A 27,104-nucleotide genomic window follows, 5' to 3' on the forward strand; every position below is an offset into this window, starting at 1 on the left:
GAGCCTTCAAACTCTCATGACTCCAGTGTGTGTCACACCATGTCAGCTAGAGCCTTCAAACTCTCATGACTCCAGTGTGTGTCACAGCATGTCAGCTAGAGCCTTCAAACTCTCATGACTCCAGTGTGTGTCACACCATGTCAGCTAGAGCCTTCAAACTCTCATGACTCCAGTGTGCGTCACACCATATCAGCTAGAGCCTTCAAACTCTCATGACTCCAGTGTGCGTCACACCATATCAGCTAGAGCCTTCAAACTCTCATGACTCCAGTGTGCGTCACAGCATGTCAGCTAGAGCCTTCAAACTCTCATGACTCCAGTGTGTGTCACAGCATGTCAGCTAGAGCCTTCAAACTCTCATGACTCCAGTGTGTGTCACACCATATCAGCTAGAGCCTTCAAACTCTCATGACTCCAGTGTGTGTCACACCATATCAGCTGGAGCCTTCAAACTCTCATGACTCCAGTGTGTGTCACACCATGTCAGCTAGAGCCTTCAAACTCTCATGACTCCAGTGTGTGTCACACCATATCAGCTAGAGCCTTCAAACTCTCATGACTCCAGTGTGTGTCACACCATGTCAGCTAGAGCCTTCAAACTCTCATGACTCCAGTGTGTGTCACACCATGTCAGCTAGAGCCTTCAAACTCTCATGACTCCAGTGTGTGTCACACCATGTCAGCTAGAGCCTTCAAACTCTCATGACTCCAGTGTGTGTCACACCATGTCAGCTAGAGCCTTCAAACTCTCATGACTCCAGTGTGTGTCACACCATATCAGCTAGAGCCTTCAAACTCTCATGACTCCAGTGTGTGTCACACCATATCAGCTGGAGCCTTCAAACTCTCATGACTCCAGTGTGTGTCACACCATGTCAGCTAGAGCCTTCAAACTCTCATGACTCCAGTGTGTGTCACACCATGTCAGCTAGAGCCTTCAAACTCTCATGACTCCAGTGTGTGTCACAGCATGTCAGCTAGAGCCTTCAAACTCTCATGACTCCAGTGTGTGTCACACCATATCAGCTAGAGCCTTCAAACTCTCATGACTCCAGTGTGTGTCACACCATGTCAGCTAGAGCCTTCAAACTCTCATGACTCCAGTGTGTGTCACACCATGTCAGCTAGAGCCTTCAAACTCTCATGACTCCAGTGTGTGTCACACCATATCAGCTAGAGCCTTCAAACTCTCATGACTCCAGTGTGTGTCACACCATGTCAGCTAGAGCCTTCAAACTCTCATGACTCCAGTGTGTGTCACACCATGTCAGCTGGTGCCTTCAATGCATTATAATTCAGAGAGTGCACCACCATCAGTTTTGAGTGATATCCACTTGGACTGGGATTGAAGGGAGGCTGTGTGTCTTCAGAGTAAGATGACTCAAGCACCATAAACTGTCAAAGGTGTGTTATGGGTGCGTTAGGGTCAAGGTCCTCGGGAGTCCATCTGCTGAAGGGCTTGGCATCTGACCTCTGAAGGAGGGGATCATAGAAGTAATCATGCTTCGGGTTTGAATGGCAATTGGACTACAGCGGTAGCAGTGGTGGTGGCGACAGAAATGTGGCCCACATTTGAAAGAGTCACTTCAGGAGGAATGAGGTAATGGGATTCATTTAGAGTGGATTCATTCAGTATGTGCATTGATTGAGTCACTCGTGTTCTTTCATCTCAGAGGTCCTCCAGTTGTTCCTGTCGCAGGGTGACATCAGTGGAAGAATGGTCAGTCGTGAAAGAGGGCTGTGTCAGAGAAGCAGAAGTGAACATCATATCTCCAGCTCTGCCCAGAGATGAGCTGAGAGCAGATCTGTTGTTGCCTGTGGAGACATTGGAGAGAGTGCAATCCGTCTGTGGTCCTTTGGCTCCTCTAATCTCCTCAGAGTCGAGAGTGAGGGTTCCTGAGAGTAATATTCCTTTGAGTTCTTCACTCAGTCCGAGACGGGGCAGGAGGCTCTTTCTTCTGGGCCTCCAGAGCAGCCATCAGTGAGAGAAGGTCCTTCCTTGTCACTGTGTGTATTCAAGATTGCAGACAGAATCACTGAGATTGTACCTCAAAGCTAGAGTCCTAATGAGGGATGACACAGGTCAGTGAGCCCATCCGCGCAGTTGTTTCGATGATGTTTGATTTCGGAAACGTCTGTCCCTACAAAGCGACTGCTCGCGGCCTGCTTGAAACCAACAAGTGGGCGGAGCTCTTTTAGCCCTTTTCCACCCCACTTCGAAGCCAGTAACAAATGTCATCTGAATGTTATCTGAAGGGGCATTGCCCCTGACACTATCAACACAACTACTAATCTCTACACTCCTGTGTGAGTAATCAAACTATCACAGGCCCCAAAAGCTATAGGAATGTAGTAAATTGATTTAGTAAACAACTGTTGCTGTGCTCATCACTACTTTAGACAAACACTGCCCCCAGTGGCAGCCTGTCGTAAGTGCTGCTGTTGACAATTGGAAGCTGGGGCTGAAAGCCCCCGGCACTGCTGCCCATAGGGTAAAGGAGGCGGGCATCAATGTTCGTCCTGCTTCTCCTCCTCATGAATCCCTCTCCTGTCTGTGCCAGTGGTGTTTGCATTGCCCACCCCACCTGGTGAGCTGCGTCTGGGCCTCTCAGACGTTCAGGCCTTCCTGTTTAATAAATGTAGACCACAACCTCTTTGGTGTGTAAACGGCCAAAGTTCATTGCATATTCTTATATTTGCTGGTTCACAAAACATCACAAAGTGACGGTCATTATTATATACCACCTGTGCTGACCCAATTGCGGCCCTCTGTCTGCCCCCCAGTGTCCCTGCCATAAAGCATCCCAAGGACCCTTTTTGGGCACTTTCTTTTGACCGTAAAGTGCTCTGATCTGCATTCTGTTGTTGCTGTCGGCTGCTGTCCTCCGCCATGCTGCACCTCCCTGCTGTGAGGCATTCCAAAAAGTGCATGTCCGCCACATTGGCCGTATCCCAGTCAGGTGACCCCTGTGATAAGGCATCCCTGAGGCCTGTAGTATCCGGCTAGATACATTCTAGTGTTCCGCCTGTGATGTAAGACACACTTCTCACCCACCCACCACAGGCGTCACCAGTCAGGTGACCTGTTAATAAAAGGGTCCGGGCGCACGGGCCCTGGCCCAGTTGTTACACCGTACTATATAGTATGTCTGCGTCCGTGCTTCCATGTCATGTGGGCCTGAGGCCCAAGACCACAAGGCCCAGCTAATCACCACTGTTTGATTCCGCCCTCGCCTTCTACGGCTGCGATGACCGCGATTGACCATCGTGGGAGGGTGGGGTCAACGATTGCAGCAACCCAGACCTCGGCCTTTCCTCTGGCCTTTCTTTTAGCGGCACTCTGGCCACATCCCTAAAATACCTTACTTGTGCCTTTTAAACCAACTGGCCAATGCCGCACGGGTATTTTTGCGGACTTCTGTCTGCCCGCCCTTTCCTTACGCTGCCTCAGAGATACGTTAGACGCTGTCACCTCTAGGCGATGCCTTGCCTGGCTCATGTTTAAACCCAAGGTGCCTGGCTAGCTACATCAGGGGCTTACAGCCGCTCACACCACCCTGTTCAATTAATGGGGACCACATCCTCTTGGTGTGTAAAAGGCCGCAGTTTATAACATATTCTTATGTTTACTGGTACATAAAACATCCCAAACTCACAGTCATTAATATATACCAAGCATGCTCGATATCAGCTGGGCATTCTGCACATTGTAAATATTGACAGCAATTATTCTTGGGTGCCTTTAATGGGAGTGCCACGGCTTCTTGGCTCCCCCTTGCTACCGATGACCTGGCCCGGGCAGCAACTGCAGTGTCCACCCTGCACTGACCCCATCGTGTCCCGCTGTTCGACACCCAGCGTCTCTGCCATAAGGCATCCCGAGGACCCTGCTTGGGCAATTTCTTTGGACCCCATGATGTTCTCATCTGCATTCTGTTGTTGCTGTCCGCCGACATGCTGCCGGCAGTTCCCAGACCGATGTCAGCTCACCCCTTTTCCGTCCCCCCCCACTATGCCTGAGAGAGACCTAAAAGCTCAAGTGCCCCCACTATTTTCAAATGGAGCATGTTTATTCTCACTCTGGATAACTCAACCCCATCCCTTGCATAGTATCCTGGGGGCTTCAAGTTAATAAGGCTTAAAACTGGAACGTACTTTGGCACATCCCATCCCTGTGTATCAGTAGTATAGTACCCCATTCGGGTCTGAGACTCTGGTAATCTTTGGTCAGGCACTTACTATTGTTTCGCAAGGGCCCTGTCTACCAGGAAAATTTAGTCCAGTCTACCAATTTCTAAAGACTTGTGGGAAACTGCATCCCCTCCTGCATGGGGGGGCAGCTGGCAGAACCTTTCCCACTGAAAATGAGCGAGGTCATCCGCCACTTACTTCTGACATCCAGACACATGCCTCGCTCTTATCGCTATGTTTGCGTTCAGTTGATAGCCTACCAGGTGCAGCAACAGGTCTAAAAGCTTCAGGAGCCTGCTGTGCCTAACTTTATCAGATGTACTACTGTGTAATTATTGAAGCGCCATGTCACATGTTTGCTATCTAGCCTCTCTTTCCAAATGGAAAAGCCAACTACAATGGGGAAGATGGCGGCAAACCTTACCGTGGCCTTTGCCCTGTCCCTTTTTTAGATGCACTCTAGTTACACCCCTAAATACTTTATTGGTCACTTTAAAACCTAATGGCCAATGCCACGCAGGGATTTTCATAGGCGTCTGTCTGCATTCCTCATCCTTACACCACCATTAGAGTGCATTAGACGGAGTCCCCTTGAGTGTCCATGAAGGCTTTCCCGGACCCATGCTTCCTGAGAGCGAAGCATGGACTCTTACCACAACGCGCCAGAGCGTGCAGATCAAAGCAGCAAACCAGGAACCGTTGGCAAAGATGGGCTCAGACTTAGTAAACCTTTTTCTATTTGTCATACAGGCCAACAGTCTCCATTCAGGTGGCAGACTTACACATTTTTAATGCCAGAAATTGCTTTGTTTTAGCCGTGTCCCATCTGAAAATGCTTTTTATTCAATAGAAGTCAATTGGGAAAATAGATTCTCCAATTTTTTTTCCAAATCTCCCACTTTCCTGATCTTAAATCTTGTAAGCAGCTGGCAATAGTTCTGCACATGCTGTCAGCGATCTGGGGGCAACAAAGTGTGACATTTGAGAGCTTTCACTCAGATCTGGAGTGTGCTATTTGTCTTTCATTTGACAGTTTATACAAATCAAAAAAGAAAAATTGATCGACGAAATGCTGAACAATGTCAAACACTCACCCCAAGTACAGAGATTAGGGCCTAAATCCATCATTTGTTTGCTCACCACACCACCCCAGTTTGGACCCAGCCATATGCAAATCAGTCTTGACCCTGTTCCCCATGGGAACAGGCCAGGCTGAACTGCTGCCTGTGGACCAGAAACAAGCATACTAGGACTTCTTCAGGGTATCACACCTCATCAGCCAAGATAGCCTGAATCCAGTTGCATGGCAAGCTTAGAACCCAAGTCTGGGCTTTCCCATCCCACTTGGGGTGACAAATGCAAAATGAACAATTGATGGACAGAATGCTGAATAATGTCAAACATTCACCCCCAGTAAAGAGATCTGGGAGAAAATCCACGTTGTTTTTTGCTCACCATGCCATTTCAGTTTGGATCCAACCATATACAAATAAGTCTTGACCCTGCTCCCCATGGGAACAGTCAGTCACTTGTTTTTTTTGCTACTTTGTACAAATTGAATGCAAAATATGCTGTGTACTTAATGAAAAAAAGACTCCCTTTTGGTTAAGAATATGGGAGCATCTTACTTTAGTATCCACTGTTTAATGACAGTCAGTTTTGGTATGCCTGATAATTTTAAACATGGAGACATTTCTTGAAAGTATATCAAACCTACACATATCAAAGGTTTAGAACAAAAAAAAAAGAAACTCCTCTATCCCGAATCTCTTCCTAGTGTGATTTTACCTATATCTATTGTCACGGCGTCTAGAGCCGTGATCCATGAGGCTAGATAGTCAACAGAGAATCTCTGCTTCTGAGTGTTTTACTAAAATCGAGATGTGGAAATTCATGATAAATTCCAACTTGTGGAATAGAAAGTCGGTGAAATTACTGCGAAAAGGAAGGGGAGCTTCAGTCTGACTCACTGAGTACTCAGCTAAAGCAAACAAGTGCGAGGAGTGGGGGTAATGTGGGCATGGGTGGAGGGCATTGAGATCAGAGTGTTGGAGATGCCATTGTCAGAGGGAGTATTTTATTCTGAAAATACATTCATGGTATCCTTAATGTGTAGAACAATTTACCATAAGATACGAATATCACACTCACTTTGAACATACACAAGTACATGGGGTGCTTTAATGATCTATTTGCTCATCAGTGTCAACAACAGCGTCAGTCCTTGGGAGTCAAATGACAGCAACGCCTCCATTTCCACGTCCAATCAGCATGGAGGAGAAACGCTCTCCATACTATGGAACTACCATCGGAACTACTGACATGGGAGCTATGCACTCATTTTTATTTGATAAATACATATAATGGTGAATCATTCTGTGTCTCATTTTCCATGCATTTTAGTGTTTTGAAATGTAGTTGCATTCAGAAATAAGCATTGGCAAAACAAGTAGGTTGCACATTTAAAATGCAGGTTCATCTGTTGTAAAGAAGGTACTATAGACCACACCGGACATGTACACTTAATCCAGTTTATTTTGTCAGATCAATAAAAATACAACAGACAGTCATTGGGTGGTCAGAAGGAAACTGACTCGCAACAGAATGTCAGATTCCATCTTTGTAGACAGAAACCATGACACTGGCAGAACACCTCACATCTCCTTCCCTTCTACATGTTGTAAAAGGAGAAGAATGAAAGCACGATAACCTATATAATGAAACACAAACTAACCGATGGAAGGAAAACAAAGGCAAAGGTAAATGCAAAACTCACAGGGAACAAACAGAACATATACAACTGTACCCTAAACAGAAAGGCAGGTGAAAAGTTAGGGATGCAAAGTAGAGTAAGCAATTACTGTACACAATCTTTCAAATACACTGGTGGTCTCTGACTCCTAAAGCTCCTTTCCCTCTGGGTATCACATGCACTCATGGTCTGGGACACTACAGAACCATCACCACTACCCATACGTGAATCACCAGCAATCCCATGTTCTTCATTGTCCACATGTTGTGCCAACAAATACCCACTGCATCCTTCCATTCTCTCCACGGTACCCTCACCACCCCTCTGGTACAAGGCTACACGTCGACAATTCCACCTCTCACCATTTTCCAACACAACATCATATTTGAAAACAAGTTTGACCTTGTACGGACCTTTACATTTGGACAAACCTCTGGCAACTCTTACTGCCTTAACGGTCGCCACATCACCAACCTTGATAGCATTATTGACATCTGGTACATCACTTCCCCGAGTTCCACAACCGCTCCCCCCATTGGACACCCACACCTTGATCCATGAAGGTATCAAAATGTTTCCAGGAGTCCTGCCCCGCATAAGCTCAAACAGAGGTTTTAGACTCACTCCATGTACAGTAATACAGTACACCCACATAATTTCTTCCACCATTTTATCAACCACTTGTCCATTCACATACGCCATTTGTATTATGCCCTTAACCAGTCTGTTGGCTTTCTCACACAAGCCATTACGTTTGGGACTATATATTGTGGTGTGATGATGAGTAATGGCACACCCCCTCAACATTTTTTGTATTTAATGCTAAACTAACTGTGTCTCATTGTCTGGTATATTTATGGAAGGAACACCCTCTTCCAAAAATTACTTGCCCAGACACTGGATGGTGGTCTCTGTTGTAATTTATTTTACAAATTTCACACACAGCCACTTTGTAAACACATGAGTAACCACTATTGCAAACCTGTTTATCATCTGTAATTCATGCATGGGTCCAATGAAGTTTAAACAAATGCAATGCTATGCTTTACCCGGATCAGTAATATGTACCATATTGGATTTGGGGCCCACCTTCAATCTCTTCTCCCCTTCCTTACAAATGGGACACCTCTCAACCAATGATACCACCTGCTCATCCATGCCTGGCCACCATAACTGAGTTTTATTTAAGCCGACGTTGGGTCAAAGTCTGCCCCAACTATCCCTTATGGGCATGAGCCAACAGTTTAATCTTTAATCGAAAGGGTCGTATGAATCTATCACCTCTCATTATTTATTTTTTACCACACATCGATACCAACTCCTGAACCTTGACATACCGTCTTACAGAAATAGCTACACAACTCTCTCTTCTGCCTCCCCGATTCACCATACATGCCACCTCCTCAAGAACATCATCTGCTTCCATCGCACACTGACCCATCATAACAACATCTTCCACAGAAGCAACACCCCCATCACAATCGGAATTGGACACTGATGGATCATCCACAAGTCTCTAATCTACAGATATCCTGGCTAAACTGTCAGCTTGTAAATATCTCAACCCCAGGACATGTTCGAACACATACTGATACTCTTGCAGTTTAGCTCCCAACCTCACCAATCTTTCCGAACCTTTCTCAGCCCCACCTGGTAGTAAAACTTTAACTAGGGGCCTGTGATTGGTTCTCAACAGAAACTGAGTACCCCACACATACATGCAAAAGTATCCCATGCAGCAGCTAACGCCTCTCTCTCTATGACCGAGTAATTTTGTTCTGAAGTTGTGAGAGTCCTAGATGCAAAGGCCTCTGTCTTCTCAACTGTTCTGTGCTTTTGAGAGAAAATGGCACCCAAGCCAGTGGCACTGGTGTCAACAGCGATAATAAATCAAAGTTTGTTGTCAAATGGTGTTTACAAAACATTCCTTTTGCTGTTCACTCCATGCAAAATTTAGTCTGCATTGTTTTCTACAAATTTAGAATAATACATGAATAATCCCATAAAAGATCTAAGTTGGTCTTTATTGGTGGGTGAAGATGTCATCTCAATTGCTCCAAGTACATTTCTCTTTGATTTGATACTCAAAGCAGAATTAGTGTAACTTAAATACTCAATCTGTTCAACCAAAAATAAGCATTTTTCCTTCTGCAGTGTAAAATATACTTCAACAATTCTGTGCAACACTTGTTTTAAAACCACATTATGTTCCTCTATAGAATTTCTAACAATCAAGATGTTGTCTTGAACATATACTACACTGTCTATCCCTTTAAAAATCTCAGTCGCCATATGTTGAAAAACACTCATAGCTGATGATATTCCAAAAGGCATGCGTGTAAATTGAAAAGTTCCTTAGGAGGTAATAAATGCTGTCAACGGATTAGACTCATTGAGAAGCTTTATTTGGTGTTGGGCACTCTTCAGATCTAACTTTAAAAAGTACCCACCATCCTTCAACGTGGATACCAATTCGCAAATATTTGGTAAAGGGAACATATCTGCTACCACGCATTGGTTGAGGGATCTTGAGTCAACACAAAACCTGAGCCTGCCTGTCGGGTCTCCACTGGGTTCCTCTCCTCAGGATGACGCTGAAGCTTAAAGGGGTCCACCTCCCATCTGCCCCTAGTCCGGCGGATGTGTAATACACTCGGACGAAAGGGGTAGGTGAGTGAGGGAAGGACGGGTAGGGACGGCTGGGAGGGAGATCTGCAAGATAGACAAACACAGAATGAGTGATGGCTCTCTCTACCCCTTCCCTTGACTCCCCCTTGTGTGTAGCCCTCTTACCGGACGTCTCCTTCCGCCTAGCTGTGGAGGGATCGAGAAGGGTCCGCTTCTCGAGTTATCCCCACACGGGAACAAGTGTCGAGGTGTGACTGGTCTAGGAGATACCTAGGAGCCTCGAACGTTTCTTCTCCTCCTTTCTGAACGTACGAAGGTCTCCAGAACCGTTACGTCACGGAACTGAGTGAAACCCCGCAGAGGCGTTCAGTGTCGAGGAAGAGGGGGAGCTGGTCTGGTCGGGTGTCGGCGCTGCTACTCTAGGGTCATCAGGGTCTCGAGCCGAGGAGCGCGATACTCCGAGAAAAAATGTAGCCCGGAATCCGTGGGCGATGCCTGTGGTATTGCGCTGCCACTCAATGCTCCAGCAGGAGCCGGGAGCAGAGGAGCGAAACCCCAGGTGAAGATGCCCGGAAATCCGTGGGCAATGCCTGCGGCGTTGCGCTGCCAGTCAATGCTCCAGGAGGAGCCGGGAGCAGAGGAGCGAAACCCCAGGTGAAGATGCCCGGAAATCCGTGGGCAATACCTGCGGTGTTGCGCTGCCACTCAATGCTCCAGGAGGAGCCGGGAGCAGAGGAGCGAAACCCCAGGTGAAGATGCCCGGAAATCCGAGGGCGTTGTCTGTCTCTTAGCGTTCTTCCTCGATTGTTCGAGGTTGAGCCTAAGCCAAGAAGCTAAAGCCGGTCAGTCTCCGGTATAGAATACTCACAGGCTGCAGGGCGAGGAATACGAAGCAGTAGAGGCGTTGTTGGAGTCTCTCGAGGTCCGGAGTTCTTGCCGCTGAGAACCATCTGCTCGGGTCTACGTGTACGGAAGGCTTCTGAGAATCATCGGCACTGCTTCCCCGGAATTGGCCGCTTTTCAGCATTTCCGGCAGCGTGATCTGTCACGTGTGACGGGTACTACCGGGAGTTCTGGGGGATGTAGTTCTCGCTGTCGCCGAGTTGCTCGGCCGTTGTCCAGGGGTAGAGAAGACGTGTCACTCAGCGCCACCCGAGCGCGGATCGTGACACTGCCTTCAGGCTTCCTGGTAATCACAACAGGTAACACCCAATTTGAGGCTTCAACAGGCTCTATGATACCTCGATTTGGGTTTTGTCTTTCTCTTGACTTCCTCCAATGCCTTAACGTCTTATCCCCCACATAGTATCCTGTCTATATGGTCACGCTCACACCTGGAAGATTCATGAACCACTGCAACTTTGCCACCTGTTGCAAACTCTCACATTCAATCTAGACTGCATAACATTTTCCCCCCCTTTAGTCTTATTTTTCAAGGCGGCCAGAATACCAGATTCTATTTCACCAGTTTCATCAGATACCTCAACTACCTCATGAACTTGGTTTTTCTTTTCCAACTCTCGCATGCATAATTCAGATTGTTCCACGACCTTTGTCAAACCTGAATTTTTGTATTATTGCATTGGACAAATTAACTGATCTCTAATGAGTTCATCAGTCATTGTCTCAAATTTTCTTTTAACAGACAATTTCCTTAACCTAGCTATGAACTCTCAATAGACTCTTCATTTTTTTTGGTGCTGTGTATAAAATTTATAATGATTCATAACCAAATTCTCCTCCTTGGCATATCTGGCCTTCAATCTGCAAACTGCCTCTTATAGTCATCTGGCATAGGCTGGCAATGTGCTTGTAGAGCTTGAGGCAAGTCTCTGAAAATACTTTGCTCTTACATACTTAATATCAGCTGTGGCCCATGCAGGTAAGAGCGGTGGGGCCGGGTGGATTTCGACGGACGACCACAAGGGAAAATTAAATAAATAATTATTTTTCCCTCATCGTCGTCTGTCGAAATCCCCCCACCCGGCCCATCGCTCGGGCTGCGGCTGCCTAACATACTTAGAAACATCGCTTTTCTTCGCTTAGGACGGAATTCCTGCTCATCTTATGCATCTTTAAATAGTTCTCAGAGATCAAGATCCTATCTTCCTATGGTATTGATGGGGGGCCTGTTTGTGCTAAGAAACGAGGTGGTAGCAACACAGACACTTGAGGCGCTGTCATGACCCTAGGTAGTGTTCTCTAGTTTACTGACAATTTTAACAAGTGTTAATGTAACAGTTACAGTAAAATAATTCTTGAAGTAATTTAAGGGTGTGCGTATCACCGCTGCTGGATATGCCGAACCAATGTGCTCCACCTGAAGATTTTGTTATGGTGTGCACATCACCGTGGGGCATATCAACAACAACCGGCGATAATTATCGCTCAGCGCTCTTAGCGTGAGGATAATTATCGCCGGCTAGCGTGAATTTTTATCGCTGAGATAGCTATTAGCAACGCTTATCTCAATAGCGATAAAAATCTACACGCTAACAGGCTAACGTGAGATTATCGCTGGAAACCCAGCGATAATCACACGTTACCTTGTTGATAGGGCCCCACAAACTTAGCCATGATATCCTCCTTCCATAGGATATCATGGCTAAGTCTGAAAATTAGCAGACGTAAAAAAGCAGCGTTAACCGCGGTTAGCGCTGCTTTTTTTGTCTCTAACAGGGTTAGCGACATTCTTGATAATAGGAGAAATGTCGCTTAGCGACATTTCTCCTATTATTTTACTCTGGAACGCCCCCTTTGCATCTCATTAGAGATGCAAGGGGAAGCGTAGAGTAAAAGGGTGCTAACATGCGAATTCGCGTGTTAGCACCCTGTTGTTGATAGGGCGCTAGTTTTATCTCTGCTTTTTTGGCTTTTAAAGCCAAAAAAGCAGAGATAAAGCCCTTGTTGATATGCCCCCGTGTGCGTTGGACAACGCTTGGAAGCCCTAGAGTCACTGTGACACTTTGAACTTTTTAACATACACAGTTTTAGAGTTGAAGGGCAGCGAGACTATAGCAAGGACAGTGGAAGTAGCAACTGAAATGTGACCCAAAAAGGGGATTGAAAGAGTCTGTTAGATGGATTGACAGAATGGGATCAATTTAAGATTCATTCATTCAAATGGACAGGGATTGAGTCACGTGTTCTTTCATCTCAGAGGCCATGGTAGTTGGTACTGGAGGTGGGAAGTATCAGGGTTGAGGGTGTGGGAAGTGGAGGGATGGTCAGTATTGAAACGGACTGTGCCAGAGAAGCAGAAGTGAAAATCACCTCCACAGGTTTGCCCAGAGAAAGGCGGAGAGCAGAGTGTTGGTTGGGATGTGCTGTGGGGAAAGAGCAATCTGTGAAATACACCAATCTCTTGGTGCTTCGTTGGTCTTTCTCACCTCCATAGGGTCGGGCATCATGGCCTCTGCGAGTAATCTTCCTTTGAGCTTTGCTTCGACTCCACAAGATTATGTCAGTGATGACACCAGGTCTCCTCTTTTTGGGGTCCGGAGAGGATCCATAATTGAATGAATTACACAAAGCATTTTGTTGATTTTGTAATAATTTTTTTGAAACTGTACATTAAAGACAGCTTCTTAATCAGGGCCTGGCAGAAGTAATAGTGAAAATCCAGCTTAGTTATTTACTTCTATGGATGCATATTTCTGAAAGGCTGCCTGTTGGAAGGCGGACCCCGAGGGGTCGGTGAGACCACCAAGGGGGGGGGCCCTCACTTGCACGAAGTAGCCGAGCGCCGTCGAGAAGCCTCCTGAGAGATCCTTCTCCTATCACGTACTAGCACAGTAACACCACCACACCGGACTCAAGGAGGTTGTCTCAAGACGAGCAATTCTTTATCAGCAATTAAAGGTTTACGAGATCAATATTTACACGAAAGGGATCGAGGGATCCACCAAAAGTCTCAGTGTCTCTTTGGAAGGGTAGGGGTAGCGGGACAGTCTTTGGTAGGAGCTCGGTACGAGGGTACCTGGGGCCCAGTTCTTATCCTCAAGCTGGAGGACCTCCGGATCTCGGAGGGGTCGAGCCGCGACGGCGCCAGCAGGGCTCCGGCGTTCAGTTTGTGGGGAGCCGCGATCAGATCAGCAGGGCTCTCAAGATGGTTTCTGCTCAGCTCGAGCCGCGACGTCGTCAGCAGGGCTCCGAGGGAGGTTTCAGCGAGGTTGGGCCGCGACAGCGTCAGCAGGGCCCCGATGTTCCGGGGGGCTTCAAGGTGTTCACAAGAAGGAGCCGCGACGCAGTCTGCAGGGCTCGTGATAGTTCAAGCAAGAGTTCTTCTCCGTAGGGTCGGCCGCGATTCCATCAGCAGGGCTCTCGACTCCTGGATACAACTGCCGATCTGTGGCGGGGTCGCCCCAGATATAGGTCTGGAGCCCTTTGATGTCCGGACCCTGGCGCCCGGGGGGGCGGAGAGGCCGGGTGGAGGTGGCCAGATGCCCAGCAGGAGAGGCGCCCGGCCCAAGAGAGTTGCCGGGCGATCACACCTAGGGATGGGAGGACAGTTGGGGGTCTCATCGATACTGTCCTCCGCCGGGGGCGGTGAATGGTTCATGTGGCACCCCCTGGCCAGTTCTTGGTGCCTCGATGTCGGGGCTTCGCTGGGGCCGAGGCCGGGTTGAGCGGGGTCGCGCCGGCTGGCGCACAGAGTCACGTGGATGCCAACAAGATGGCGGAGCCCCGAGGGGTATGCGACCTCGTGCGGCTCGGAATGAGGGGTCTCGGTGCAGTTCGGAAGGGTGGTCCGTGAAGGCCGGGGCGGGGAACGGGCACAATCCACGGGGGTAAGGACCACGCCACGAGGCCGGGTCCAACAGGCGTCCCCCCCAGCCGAAGGCATGGAGAGTCACCCATCTCCTTGGGGATTCTCCTCGTCAAGGTGGAAGAAGCGGGACAGGCCGTCGGCGTTGGCGTGGTCATTGCCGGGCCGGTGTTCCACATCAAAGTCCATCCCTTGCAGCGAGATGGACCACCGCAGCAGCTTGGGGTTCTCGCCCCGCATTTGCATTAACCACCGCAGGGGCCGGTGGTCGGTCTGGACCCGGAAGTGGGTACCGAAGAGATAGGGCCGGAGCTTCTTAAGGGCCCACACTACAGCGAAGGCTTCACGCTCGATGGTGCTCCACCGCTGCTCCCGGGGCAGTAGCCGTCGGCTGATGAAGGCCACTGGTCGGTCGAGCCCCTTTTCATCGGCCTGGGACAGGACGGCCCCGATCCCGTACTCGGAGGCGTCCGTCTGCACCACGAACTCCTTACTGTAGTCGGGGGCCTGCAGCACAGGGGCAGTACACATCGCTGTCTTGAGGGTTTCGAAGGCTGCTTGGCAGCGGGGTGTCCAGTGCACCTTCTTGGGCTGCTTTTTGGACGTGAGCTCTGTGAGGGGGCCAACAATGCTCCCATAGTCCCGGATGAACCACCGGTAGTAACCGGTGAGGCCCAGGAAGGCCCGGACAGCTGTCTGGGTAGTAGGGGGTTCCCAGGCCTGGATGGCATCGATTTTTGGCTGGAGAGGGGCCACCTGCCCGCTTCCCACTTGATGGCCCAGGTAGGTCACGGATCCGGCATTTGCTGGCCTTGATCGTGAGCCCAGCCCGCTGGAGGGTGGCCAGGACGGCTTTGAGGTGAAGGAGGTGCTCTGCCCAGTGGTTGCTGTACACGGCAATGTCATCTAGGTAGGCCGCGCTGACGGCCTCGAGCCCGGCCAAAACCTTGTTTACAAGTCTTTGGAAAGTGGCCGGGGCGTTCTTCATTCCGAAGGGCATCACCCGAAAGTGGTAATGCCCATCCGGGGTAGAAAAGGCGGATCTTTCTTGGGTGCCGGGGGTGAGCCGGATCTGCCAGTACCCGGCGGTGAGGTCCAGCGTGCTCAGGTAGCGGGCGGCCCCTAAGCGGTCGATGAGTTCGTCGGCCCGGGGTATAGGATGGGCGTCCGTCTTGGTCATCGCATTCAGGGCTCGGTAGTCTACGCAGAATCGTAACTCCGGGGAGTGGCCGGGGGCTGCGGCCTTTGGTACCAGGACGACAGGACTGGCCCACGGGCTGTCGGAGGGTTCGATGACCCCCAGGGCCAGCATCTTTGCTACTTCGGCCTGGATGCATGCCCGCACTCGGTCGGGTACCCTGTAGGCTCGGTGTCGCACGGGGGGGCTCTCCCCGGTGTCGACGTCGTGGACGCACCAGTGGGTCACCCCCGGGGTGAGGGAGAAGAGGGCTGCGTAGTCCTGCAGCAGTTGTTGACAGTCGTCACGCTGTTCCGGGGTCAGGGAAGAGGCGAGTTGGACACCTTTGATGGATCCGTCATGGACGTTGGACTGCAAGAGGTCGGGCAGGGGCTCGGAGTCGTCCTCGCCCCCCTCGTCGGTCGCCAGTAGCAGGCTCAGTTCGGTCCGGGCAAAGTGGGGTTTGAGCCTGTTAGCATGTAGAACCCGGAGGGGGTTCCGGGGGGACTCCAGGTCGACTAGGTAGGTGACGGGGCTTTTCTTCTCCACTACCTTGAAGGGCCCGGTCCACTTGTCCTGGAGGGCGCCGGGTTCAACCGGGGCCATGACCCAGACTCTCTGGCCTGGCTCGAATTCGATGGTAGAGGAGTTCCGATCGTACCACCGCTTCATGTCCTCCTGGCTGGCCTCGAGGTTGGCTTCGGCCATGGCTCGGAACTTGCGGGTCTGGTTTCGGAGGGTCAGGAGGTATCGGTAGACGTCAGGAGGGGCGCCTTGGAGCTTCGTCTCCCAGCCCTCCTTGACCAGGCTGAGCGGTCCACGGACCGGATGTCCGTACAATAGTTCAAACGGGCTGAACCCCAGGGACTTCTGCGGGACCTCCCGATAAGCAAACAGGAGGCACGGCAGCAGGACATCCCATCTCCGCCTGAGGGGCTCTTCCAGGCCCTGGATCATTCCCTTTAAGGTTCTGTTGAACCGCTCAACCAGTCCGTTCCCCTGAGGGTGATAGGGGGTTGTGAATTTGTACGTGACCCCGCATTGCTGCCACAGGGACTGCATGTATTTGGAAATAAAGTTTGTGCCCCTGTCGCTCACCACTTCGCGGGGAAATCCCACTCGGGAGAAGATCCCCATCAAGGCCCGGCCTACCACGGGGGCCATTATAGTTCTTAGCGGGACCGCCTCCGGGTACCTGGTGGCGTGGTCCACGAGGACCAGGATGAAGCGGTGACCCAGGGCGGTCTGGGGGTCCAGGGGCCCCACGATATCGATTCCGACCCGTTCGAACGGGGTGCTGACGGCTGGAAAGGGCTGGAGGGGGGCCTTGACCCGACCCCCCGTCTTCCCGCTGGCTTGGCAGGTCTGGCAGGACCGGCAGTGGTTGTCCACGTCTCTCCGCATCCGGGGCCAGTAGAAGTGGGTCACCAGATGGCTGTAAGTTTTGTCTTGCCCCAAGTGTCCGGCGAGGGGCACGTCATGTGCCAGGTTGAGCAGGAACTCCCGGAAGCGGAGGGGGACCACCAACACGCGGCTGGCCCTGAGTTCTGCCACTTTTTGCTCACTGTACAACAGGCCCTCGGCCCAGTAGACCCAGTGGGTGCCGGTCTGGTCCCCGTTGGTTTGTGCGGACGCTTGTTGTCGGACCCCTTCGAGAGAGGGACAGGACTGCTGCTCTTGCTGGAACTGCTCCCGGGTGGGGCCCCCTTCGTGTCGCCATTGGGCCAGTTCTGGCAGGGCGCACGGGGAAGCAATCCCCTCGGGGGAGGATTCACTAGGTCCAGGGTCGGTGTCCGCCTCCCCTTCCCCGCCGGCGGGGGGTGGTGCGAGCCCCTCGGGCTGGGCGGCACCGGGGGCCGAGGACGGGCGGGGGGCCCGGGCGGTCATGGACCGGGTGCTGGCGCAGGCCCATTCGGATAGTCCCAGCATTCGGAGGTGCTCTCGTCGCTCTACTTGAGCCCAGGGGGAACTCTCCAAGTCGTTCCCCAGGAGGCAGTCTACGGGTGCGTCATCGCGGACCGTCACCTTTAGCAGGCCGGTCACCCCTCCCCACTCGAAGGGGACCAGGGCCATCTGGCACAGGCTTTCGCTGTTGTCGGCCGTCCGGACGGGGCACAGCACATTGGGTAGGATCTGTTCGGGGGTCACCAGGTGGCAGCGGACAGCGGTGACACTGGCGCCGGTGTCACGAAGGGCTTCGGCCCGTTGTCCATTGACGGTGACCTGCTGCCTGTACTTCTGGGTGTTGCTTGGGATGGGGGTGCGGGGCACCATTTCTCGGCTACCCAGGCAGACCAGGGACATGGCTGCCGGCTCCCATTCGGTGGTCCCTCGGTCGAGGGGTTCTTCTTCCTCTTCTCCCTCTCCCAGGGCGGCGGCCACCAGCTGTCGGGGCGGGCGCCCGCCGGCCCCGCTTCTTCGGTTCAGGGGGCAGACCGGGTCGCTGGCATAGTGTCCGGTTTGTTGGCAGCCGTAGCATGTTACTGGTGGCCGTGGTCCGGGTCTGGCCGGGGTCGCCCCCCTTCGGGCTAGGCTCGGGGAGAGTTGTTGCTGCGGTGGCCCTCGAGGGGGGCTCCTGGGGGCCCCGGCGGGGGGGTCCCGGTTCCTGTTCGGCCCTCCCCCTCCACCGCGTTGGCGGGGGGGGGGGTCCGGTGGGGTTCCTCTGGTACTCCCCCATTGAGTTCCGGGGGACCCGGGAGTTGACCCACCGATCGGCCTCGACGGCGACTTTTCGTGGGTCGGACATTTTGCTGTCGAGGAGGTGTTGCCTCAGTTCCACGAAGCAATTGTTGGAGAGATGTTCCCACACGATGAGGTCGACCAGCTGCCCGTAGGTGGTGACTTTGCTACCCTTGATCCATCCTTCTAGGGCCCAGCTGAAAAAGTCCACATATTCCACCCAGGTGGTACCCGGGATCTTTTTGCAGTCTCTGAACCGCTGGCGGTACATTTCCGCGGTTAGCCCGTAGCGGGTGAGCAGGGCCTCCTTCATGTGATCGTAGGAGGTCATCACCTCCTCCGGCAGCTGGAGCAGTGTGTCTCGACCCTCACTCAGGAACCGCCCCCACAGGCCGGCGCCCCAGTCCTTTCGGGGCACCCGATGAGAGGTCATGGCCACCTCGTAGGCCTTGAACCATTGTTGGATGTCGTCATTCTTATAGTACTCCTTGACGACCTCTTTCGGGATATGTACCTTGGCCTCGGCAGGCGGTAGGGTGTCTCTAGTACTGGGGGTGTTGGTCCCCCCGTTCTTGGCCTTGATTTCGAGCTCTTTAAGACTTCGCTCGTGCTCCAGGGTCATTTTCTTTTCCTCCAACTCTCGGTGCCGTCTCTTCTCTTCTATCTCCTCTTGAAGCCGTAGCTGCTCTAGGGCCAGTTTCTTTTCCGCCAGCTGGAGTTCGCCGTCCAGCCGCAGTCATGCGAGCTCTAGTTCGTGGTTCCGGACCTTCTCCCGCTCTCGTATTTCTTCTTCGGAGAGGCCGGTTTCTAGGCTCTTTCTTCCTCCGGTTGCCGGAGTCAGTGTGGTTGATGTGGCCTCAGTCAGGGGCAAGGGACCTTCTTCTTGTGAGTGGCCTGCCTCGGCCTCCAGCCAGGTCCTCAGAGCTTTCTGCATCTCCTCTTTGGTACCTAGGCTGGTGGTTGCAATGCCTTTGTCCTTGCAGAACTGTTTTAGTTCTTTGTGCGTATATTCCTCCAACCGTTCGGGCTGGAACTCCATGGTCGCGTTATTTTCCTGGCTGCTCATGATTACTGTTTGACTGGATGGGTAGCTAGTGGGTACTGGCTGGTACGTACTGCGTTCGGCTCGGATCCCGTCGCTGGCCACCAAATGTTGGAAGGCGGACCCCGAGGGGTCGGTGAGACCACTAAGGGGGGGGGGCCCTCACTTGCACGAAGTAGCCGAGCGCCGTCGAGAAGCCTCCTGAGAGATCCTTCTCCTATCACGTACTAGCACAGTAACACCACCACACCAGACTCAAGGAGGTTGTCTCAAGACGAGCAATTCTTTATCAGCAATTAAAGGTTTACGAGATCAATATTTACACGAAAGGGATCGAGGGATCCACCAAAAGTCTCAGTGTCTTTGGAAGGGTAAGGGTAGCGGGACAGTCATTGGTAGGAGCTCGGTACGAGGGTACCTGGGGCCCAGTTCTTATCCTCAAGCTGGAGGACCTCCGGATCTCGGGGGGGTCGAGCCGCGACGGCGTCAGCAGGGCTCCGGCGTTCAGTTCGTGGGGAGCCGCGATCAGGTCAGCAGGGCTCTCAAGATGGTTTCTGCTGAGCTCGAGCTGCGACGTCGTCAGCAGGGCTCCGAGGGAGGTTTCAGCGAGGTTGGGCCGCGACAGCGTCAGCAGGGCCCCGATGTTCCGGGGGGCTTCAAGGTGTTCACAAGAAGGAGCCGCGACGCAGTCTGCAGGGCTCGTGATAGTTCAAGCAAGAGTTCTTCTCCGTAGGGTCGGCCGCGATTCCATCAGCAGGGCTCTCGACTCCTGGATACAACTGCCGATCTGTGGCGGGGTCGCCATGGATATAGGTCTGGAGCCCTTTGATGTCCGTACCCTGGCGCACGGGGGGCGGAGAGGCCGGGTGGAGGTGGCCAGACGCCCAGCAGGAGAGGCGCCCGGCCCAAGAGAGTTGCCGGGCGATCACACCTAGGGATGGGAGGACAGTTGGGGGTCTCATCGATACTGTCCTCCGCCGTGTCATGCCCCGTGATCCGGATCGACAGACGATCCAGTATATAAGGACCTAAGACGCGTACGAACGCGCTTAGCGTTCTAGCTTGTTGCCCTGGTTTCCGTCTTCACTTAGCTTGCCTGACTTCCGGAGAGAACTTCCTGTTTCCGTGGTCGCGCTAGTGAGCGCCGAGCCTTCCCGGGTTCTACCCGTGTGTTCTGAGTCTTTCTACAGACGCCTAACAACCGTGATTCGCGAGCCCTTTTGTCATCTGGGGGCTCGCTTCTGCTTTAGAAGCATTTTTGATTCCCGCCAAATGTGGCGGAGTGCCGAGTGAGTGCCAGTTCTCGTCCTTCCCCGGGGCTGCTGCTTCGTGCGGGTGCTCCCTCCTGGGTGGTGGTTGGGTGTTGACACGTGTATATCCCACTCACCTTGCCCTCCAATCCCCTCTCCGAGGCTAAGGGTTCCCGAGCTCCTTTCACAAGTACATGTCTTTGTTTTGTTACATGGATTAGTAGTGTTCTCCTCTGCTGAACATTACGCCCTAGTTTTACCGTATCCTCAGCTGAGTCCACACACCTTTTACCCCTCTTCGTATCTGTTCTGCCCTTCACCTTCCTCTCTTCAGTGGTGCTGGTCTTTCCCTGAGACAGAAGATCGATTCATCCATAGGGGACGCTAGCGTGGACCACGCCATAGTGACCAGTGTTCTTCTGAAGCACGGTAACAGCGCTGTGCGCTACTCTTTTTACTTACACTTAGGAATACAGCACTGGGTGGGCGAATATAATTGCTATTGTTTTGTCTTTTTCCCTAGGAGTTAACCTATACATAAAAAGCCTTTCGTTATTACCTTCCATGTGGAAATAGAGGGACGCATTTGTATATCATCCTAGTGAGTAAGAGGCCGATAAGAATTGTGTACCAAAGTTAATGTTACAGGAAGACCATTCACCGACTTGTTTATCTTATAGGGTGTAAGAATTAGAAGCCGGCTTGCTCCACGCCTGCCCCCGTCCTTAGTCCCTTACAGATCCAGTGGAACAGACACCTTCTTATGGTAAAGCAAGACCCCAGTGGTAGGTGGGTTAGGGACATGTTTATGGTTGTGAAATGCATGAGGTGATACGTAGTAGTAAGTAGAATTTTCTATTGCAGCGCGCACAGAGAAGAACTACGTCATTGGTACCAACCCAGCCACACCTCTGAAGTCACACCCTCCTTCCCTTGTTTTGTTACCCTGTTTTCCCCTGGCGTGCCATCCGGTTCTCTAGGGTTTGATAGAGACGGAAGGCCGTAGGGGAGGACGGAGACTTACTCTTCTGATTCCTGACGCTCCTGCAGAAGATCCTGCGTACCATTACACGCCGGGGGCGGTGAATGGTTCATGTGGCACCCCCTGGCCAGTTCTTGATGCCTCGATGTCGGGGCTTCGCTGGGGCCGAGGCCGGGTTGAGCGGGGTCGCGCCGGCTGGCGCACAGAGTCACGTGGATGCCAACAAGATGGCGGAGCCCCGAGGGGTATGCGACCTCTTGCGGCTCGGAATGAGGGGTCTCGGTGCAGTTCGGAAGGGTGGTCCGTGAAGGCTGGGGCGGGGAACGGGCACAATCCACGGGGGTAAGGACCACGCCACGAGGCCGGGTCCAACACTGCCCCATCAAGAGAGTGTTCATTCATTCAAATTCACAAGTGGCCATAGCTCACCTACCCCAGTCTGATGGCCACCTCTCTTGGATCCTTTTAACATTTTCCTGCATCTGCTACTCCTTAATCCACCTTTCCCGAAGGGGAAACCTGAATAACACTCCTATCCTCTGTCTTATATCACTTGGTTGAGGGCCTTTAATGGGCATCATGTGTGCATCTGGCTCTGGCGCTCCATGTCTTGTGCGCATCGGTTAATTTGTACAATAATGACTGCCGGTAGACAAACAGTTTTTTCAGAAGCCAGTGGCCACTGTCAAATGTGAGGGTTGACAAATGCCTAGGCTCGTTAGTTCTTGATTAGGTCTCAGACCTCTTTAATGAATCACCAGACACTCCCTATATTTTAATCTCACTTTTGCAGATTGCTTTCCATCCCTTGTTTCTCCCTTTGTGACTCTTTTCTATTTTTTTCTTTCTCCTTCTTTACCCATTTTGTTGTTTTCTCTTTCTTGCAATGGCTCAAAGACTTATGACAACAAATATGTGCCAGTCTGCAAAAATGGATATTGGTGGGCCCCATCTGCAAACAGCAGCCACATTAAGCACTGGTAATTGGAGTGCAATTTCAGAGCTTCCACTGAGAAATAGAGTGTGTGTTTACTCTTTCATTTGACTTTTTGTACAAATAGCCCCTAAAATGGCAAGACAAGTGCAGGATAGGCTAAAGAGAGCAGAAACACTGAATGAAAAGATAATAAACTGTTGCTGAATGTTTTGAAAAGCAAAACTAAAACCCTCATAAATCAGTTTTCTTCCCACCTTTCCTTCGCTTGGTGGTGTCAGACGACGTGAAAGAAATGTCGATGTTCACTGCTGTTCCAGTTGTTACCACAAGGTGGCGGAGTGTCCCTGAGCACATGACACAGACTGCTGCGGCCAATGAGGAAACGTCTGTAAAAGGTGGGCGTAGTTTACTTAATTTGGATGTTACCCCTTTCCCTTTAATAATAATGTGGGGGTCCCAAGAAAGAATATCAGCACTTGTAAAGGTCCTGCCCTTTTAAAGCCTGGCAGCCCAGCTGAGATTTACTCATACTAGTCCTTTTAAAGTACTACAAACTGATGAGGGCTAAATCTTTCCCCATCCTCTAAACACTTACCCCAGCTCCTGTGCTCCTTTTCTGTCATGCTCTCTCTTTTATTCAGTTGAGAACTTGTTATACCAGTGTTCCTCAGTGTTTATCTCCTGTTGCTCTTACCCAGACACCCTGGCCCCCACATTCATTATCTTTTTTTCAGTTAATTTTTTTATACAAAAAATCCAAAACAATAAGTCATAAAATAGGCAAGTACGTCATATAGTCAACAATATAGTACGATGTGCCCAACATATCAATATAAAGAGAAATAAAAAAAGGTTAATGAATCAGTCTCTAGAAAGGCGATATATGAAGCGATATTGTAATAAAAAAGACGAAAGAAAGATAGAAGGAGAAAAATAAAGAATTAAAAAGGAAACAGCGGAAAGACAAAAGTTAAAGGATATCAAGTATATGTTGAGACAACATTATATTCAGTAAGAGATGATAACAAAATAACCTATTAAAATTTAAGTGAAACATAACATGAATTGTAACTCATCAAATTCATTTAAAAAAGTGTTTAGTCTCATAAATACATAGTAGCATTAACACTATGAGAAAAATATTTGGTAATTGGTAACCACAGTTTGTCATTTTTAAATGCTAACTGTAGGGAGTTCAGATTAAATCTGTCCAATATTTGGTTGTGACATAGTTCCAACAGCAGGTAATAAAAATATTTTCTTTGGATTTCCAGTTAGAAGTAATGAACTATAAAGCAAGGGCTATTAAGATGTCTTAAGTGTTTCCAAGCAATATTCCATGGAACCATACAGAGTGTACCCATCCCAAAAACTATGGGGCAGATTTATGACTGCTGGCGCATCTCTGCTAATCAGCAGAGATGCGCCAGAAGAGTTGCGACGCATCTGCCCACGTGTGCGCCACCACTGATGCGACGCATTTACAATGCGATGCACCGTGGCGCTCGGATGGGCAGATGCGTGACGCATCCCCCGTCGGAAAGGCAGCGCATTGCTGGAGTTGCGTCGCAAGCGCGATGCAGCTCCAGCAAGGCTGGGGGTGCCCTATCCCTAACATGCTGCGTCAAGCAGGCGCAGGGTTTTGACGCAGCATGGCCTTAAAAGTGACTGAGTGAAATCTTGTAGATTTCACTCAGCCACTTTTAGGAGGCGTTCCTGCGCCGGAACGCCCCCCCTGCGCCGGAACGCCTATATGTGGCGCAGGGTTTTACAACGTGACGCATCTCCCAGATGCGTCACGTTGTAAATACCCCACACAATGGCGCAGGATTTGCGCCGCCGCTGCGTCACAAAAGTGACGCAACGGCGGCGTAAATGAGGCGCAAGAGCCTTATAAATCTGCCCCTATGTATCTAATGAAAAAGGTAAGGAAACATTGGTAATATCGTCAACCTTTTGCCAAACTTGATTCCAAAATTTAGAAACAAAAGAACATAGAAAAAGCATATGCAAGTATAAACCAGCCAGCATGTGCATCACAAGGCCAACAAATATTTTGTTGAATGAGTTCAGTTTTAAAAAGAAACACGGGAGTATAAAATAAACGATTCTAGAAAAGAACTGAGTTTGTGTTAAAGTAGCAGAGCAAGCTGTAGAAGGCACATTAATATAGCCTTATAGCCCGCCGTAGCGGGCTATACCGGTTGTTAAAGGCCCGCTGCAGCGTTAAAGGCCCGAGCCGAAGGCGAGGGACTTTAACAAAGCAGAGGGACTTTAAAAGCCGGTATAGCCCTGCTACGAAGGTCTATAAGGCTATTAGAACATTCTGCCACTAGAGGGCAGGCAAGCCAGGTCTTGAGTTGCTTCCTGAAGGAGAGGTGGTCTTGGGTCCGGCGAAGGTGAATGGGGAGGGAGTTCCAGGTCTTGGCTGCCAAGTAGGAGAAGGATCTTCCTCCCATGGTGGCTCTTCGGATGCGTGGGACGGCGGCGAGGGCGTGGTTGGTCGATCGTAGCTGGCGGGTGGGAGTGTAGAAGGTCAGGCGGTTGTTGAGGTACCTGGGGCCTAGGTCGTGGAGGGCCTTGTGTGCGTGGGTGAGGAGTCGGAACGTGATTCTCTTGCTGACGGGGAGCCAGTGCAGGTCTCTCAGGTGCCGGAGATTATTTCTCCTGTTTATTTTTCACAAAAATGCAACAGGAGCTTTTTTCAGCTGTTCAATTTCCTTGACCGTATTTGAAGCAGCTGGTGTGGAATCTTTAACATCACTCATTCTCCGTTCAATGGCAGATATTCTCTTATCATGAAGACCATTTACCTCAATTCTTTGAAGAGCTGCGTTGGTTTTAACAACAAAAGGTCAAGGGAGAAGGTGATTTGGAGGAAGAGTCTCTATAACAGAGGTGAAGGTGTCCGGATTTTTCTAAGCTGCCCCTGAAACCTGAGGCGCAGTAGAGCACTTTTGTGAAAATTCAGCACCCTCTCCCTTACTGGCTACGAAGGACATGCTATCACGATCCTTCGGACACTTTTTGGTCCTGATAAGGAATGGAGACTTGAAGGAGGAAGAAGTAGGTTGCATGCCATGAGTGGTATCCAGCAACATGTAGATGTTCACAAATGACTTTGCAGTTCAGAAATAACACTGAAGCAAGGTAGGCACAAATATTCCTCAGACCAGACCACTTACCAGGTAGGTGAAGGTAGGTGAAGGTGTCACGAACTCCACACGCTAGCGGAGCAATTGAAAGAGAGTCCTAGCGAGAGCGCAAGTCAAGACAGGCTCTGCGGTAAAACCACACCATGGCTGGAGCGCCATTGAAAATAGGCAGGAAAGTACTTTCCAGCTGTAAATAAGCAAACACATTGTGCTGAGCCTTGAGCTTATAAATAATCCTGAGAAGAGAAATAGACAAGCTGTAAGGTTTTTTCCTATGCATCGGCTGGCCTTATTCAAAATATGCTGCATATCTGAATGTTCTTGTACCTTTCAGAATCGTTTCAGTGTGTTAATAACAATCTCTTCTGGTTTCTTCCCATTCAGAAAGGGTTTCAAAAGCTTTGCTTACTTAGCAGATGCGTTGACTTGAAAGTCCGAGCGGTAGTAGTGTAAGTCATTATTATTCCTGCCCTACTATACAGAAACATTCATCTGTGTTAAAGTCTTTCACCGCAAGAGACAAAGTGAAAGCGAGAAAGCTCGCACATCCCCTCAGCACTTCCTCCAAAACATGCCAGGCATGAAGCGCTCCTAAAAAGAAACACGTAGCTTCTCCACACAAGCACTTCACATTTCTTTGGGATAGATAAACTTGCTCACCCTTCAATAAATCTGCCACCACATGTTTCTTTTAATTGCTCAGTCATAAATCACCTCAGCAGGTCATGGAAATCTTACTGAAGCATTGAAACAAACACAGTCCGTCTCTTCCTACATAGGAGCCATCAGGCTGGAAAGGAATCTTTTTCTTCAAGGAAGCTGCGGCCACAGGTTGCCTTATTATCTTGTTCGGTCACAGTGCATCCTAAGGCCACTTTATTCCAGGGTTTCTCTTCGTCCTCACTAAGCTGCGTCCGTCTTCTTGGACTTCCAAGCCAAGTCTGACACAGTCATTATCTTCAGGGCCGGACTGGCCCTAGAGGGCACCGGGCAATCCCCCGGTGCGCCGCATGGGTGGGGGCCGTTTTTTGGCCTCTGGGGGCCGTTTTTTTGTTACAGGGCCGTTTTTGCAGCATAGCTGCAAAATCGGCCCTGTAACAAAATCGGCCGAAAACCGGCCCTGGCAAAGAGCTCGGCGGCACCCCCAACCCCCCGCGTGGGGTAGAGGGGGGGCGCCCGAACACTTTGCCAGGGCCGGTTTTGGTTCCATTCTTACGTAAGTAATCAGCTCTTCCCACAGACACGTCTGTACAGTCCCTTTCTCAGGCCCAGCCCCTCACACTACATCCGATTCGCTCAATCCGAGCTCCATCCACACTCCAGTGTCTCCAGTGTTCACACTGTGACCATAAGACAGGCGCAGAGGCAGATGGGGCAGCCCAGGTCTGCTTAAACAGTCTTGAGTGTCGATGGCACTACAAATTGCTCAATTGTGGGCAAACCCTTTGAGATAAGTAGAACTGCCTTAATTTTCCCTCAAATGGGTGCAGTTACTCTAAATCTCTCTGACATTTGTAGCGTTTGATGTGTGCCCTAACCTGAC

The 27,104-nt window shown here is 50.6% G+C and overlaps 1 protein-coding gene across 1 annotated transcript in view; it reads left to right on the forward strand.

Annotated features, from left to right (window-relative positions):
- Window positions 1–27,104, forward strand: part of LOC146869117 (uncharacterized) — a 145,348-nt gene that overhangs the window by 54,879 nt on the left and 63,365 nt on the right. The window contains exon 8 of the mRNA XM_085632233.1: window positions 22,649–22,801. Coding sequence (XP_085488359.1) covers window positions 22,649–22,801 — 153 coding nt within the window. The remainder of the gene's footprint in view (window positions 1–22,648; window positions 22,802–27,104) is intronic.

The sequence above is a fragment of the Triturus cristatus genome, chromosome 1_1 (assembly GCF_964204655.1).
Source record: "Triturus cristatus chromosome 1_1, aTriCri1.1, whole genome shotgun sequence".
Lineage (NCBI taxonomy): Eukaryota > Metazoa > Chordata > Amphibia > Caudata > Salamandridae > Triturus > Triturus cristatus.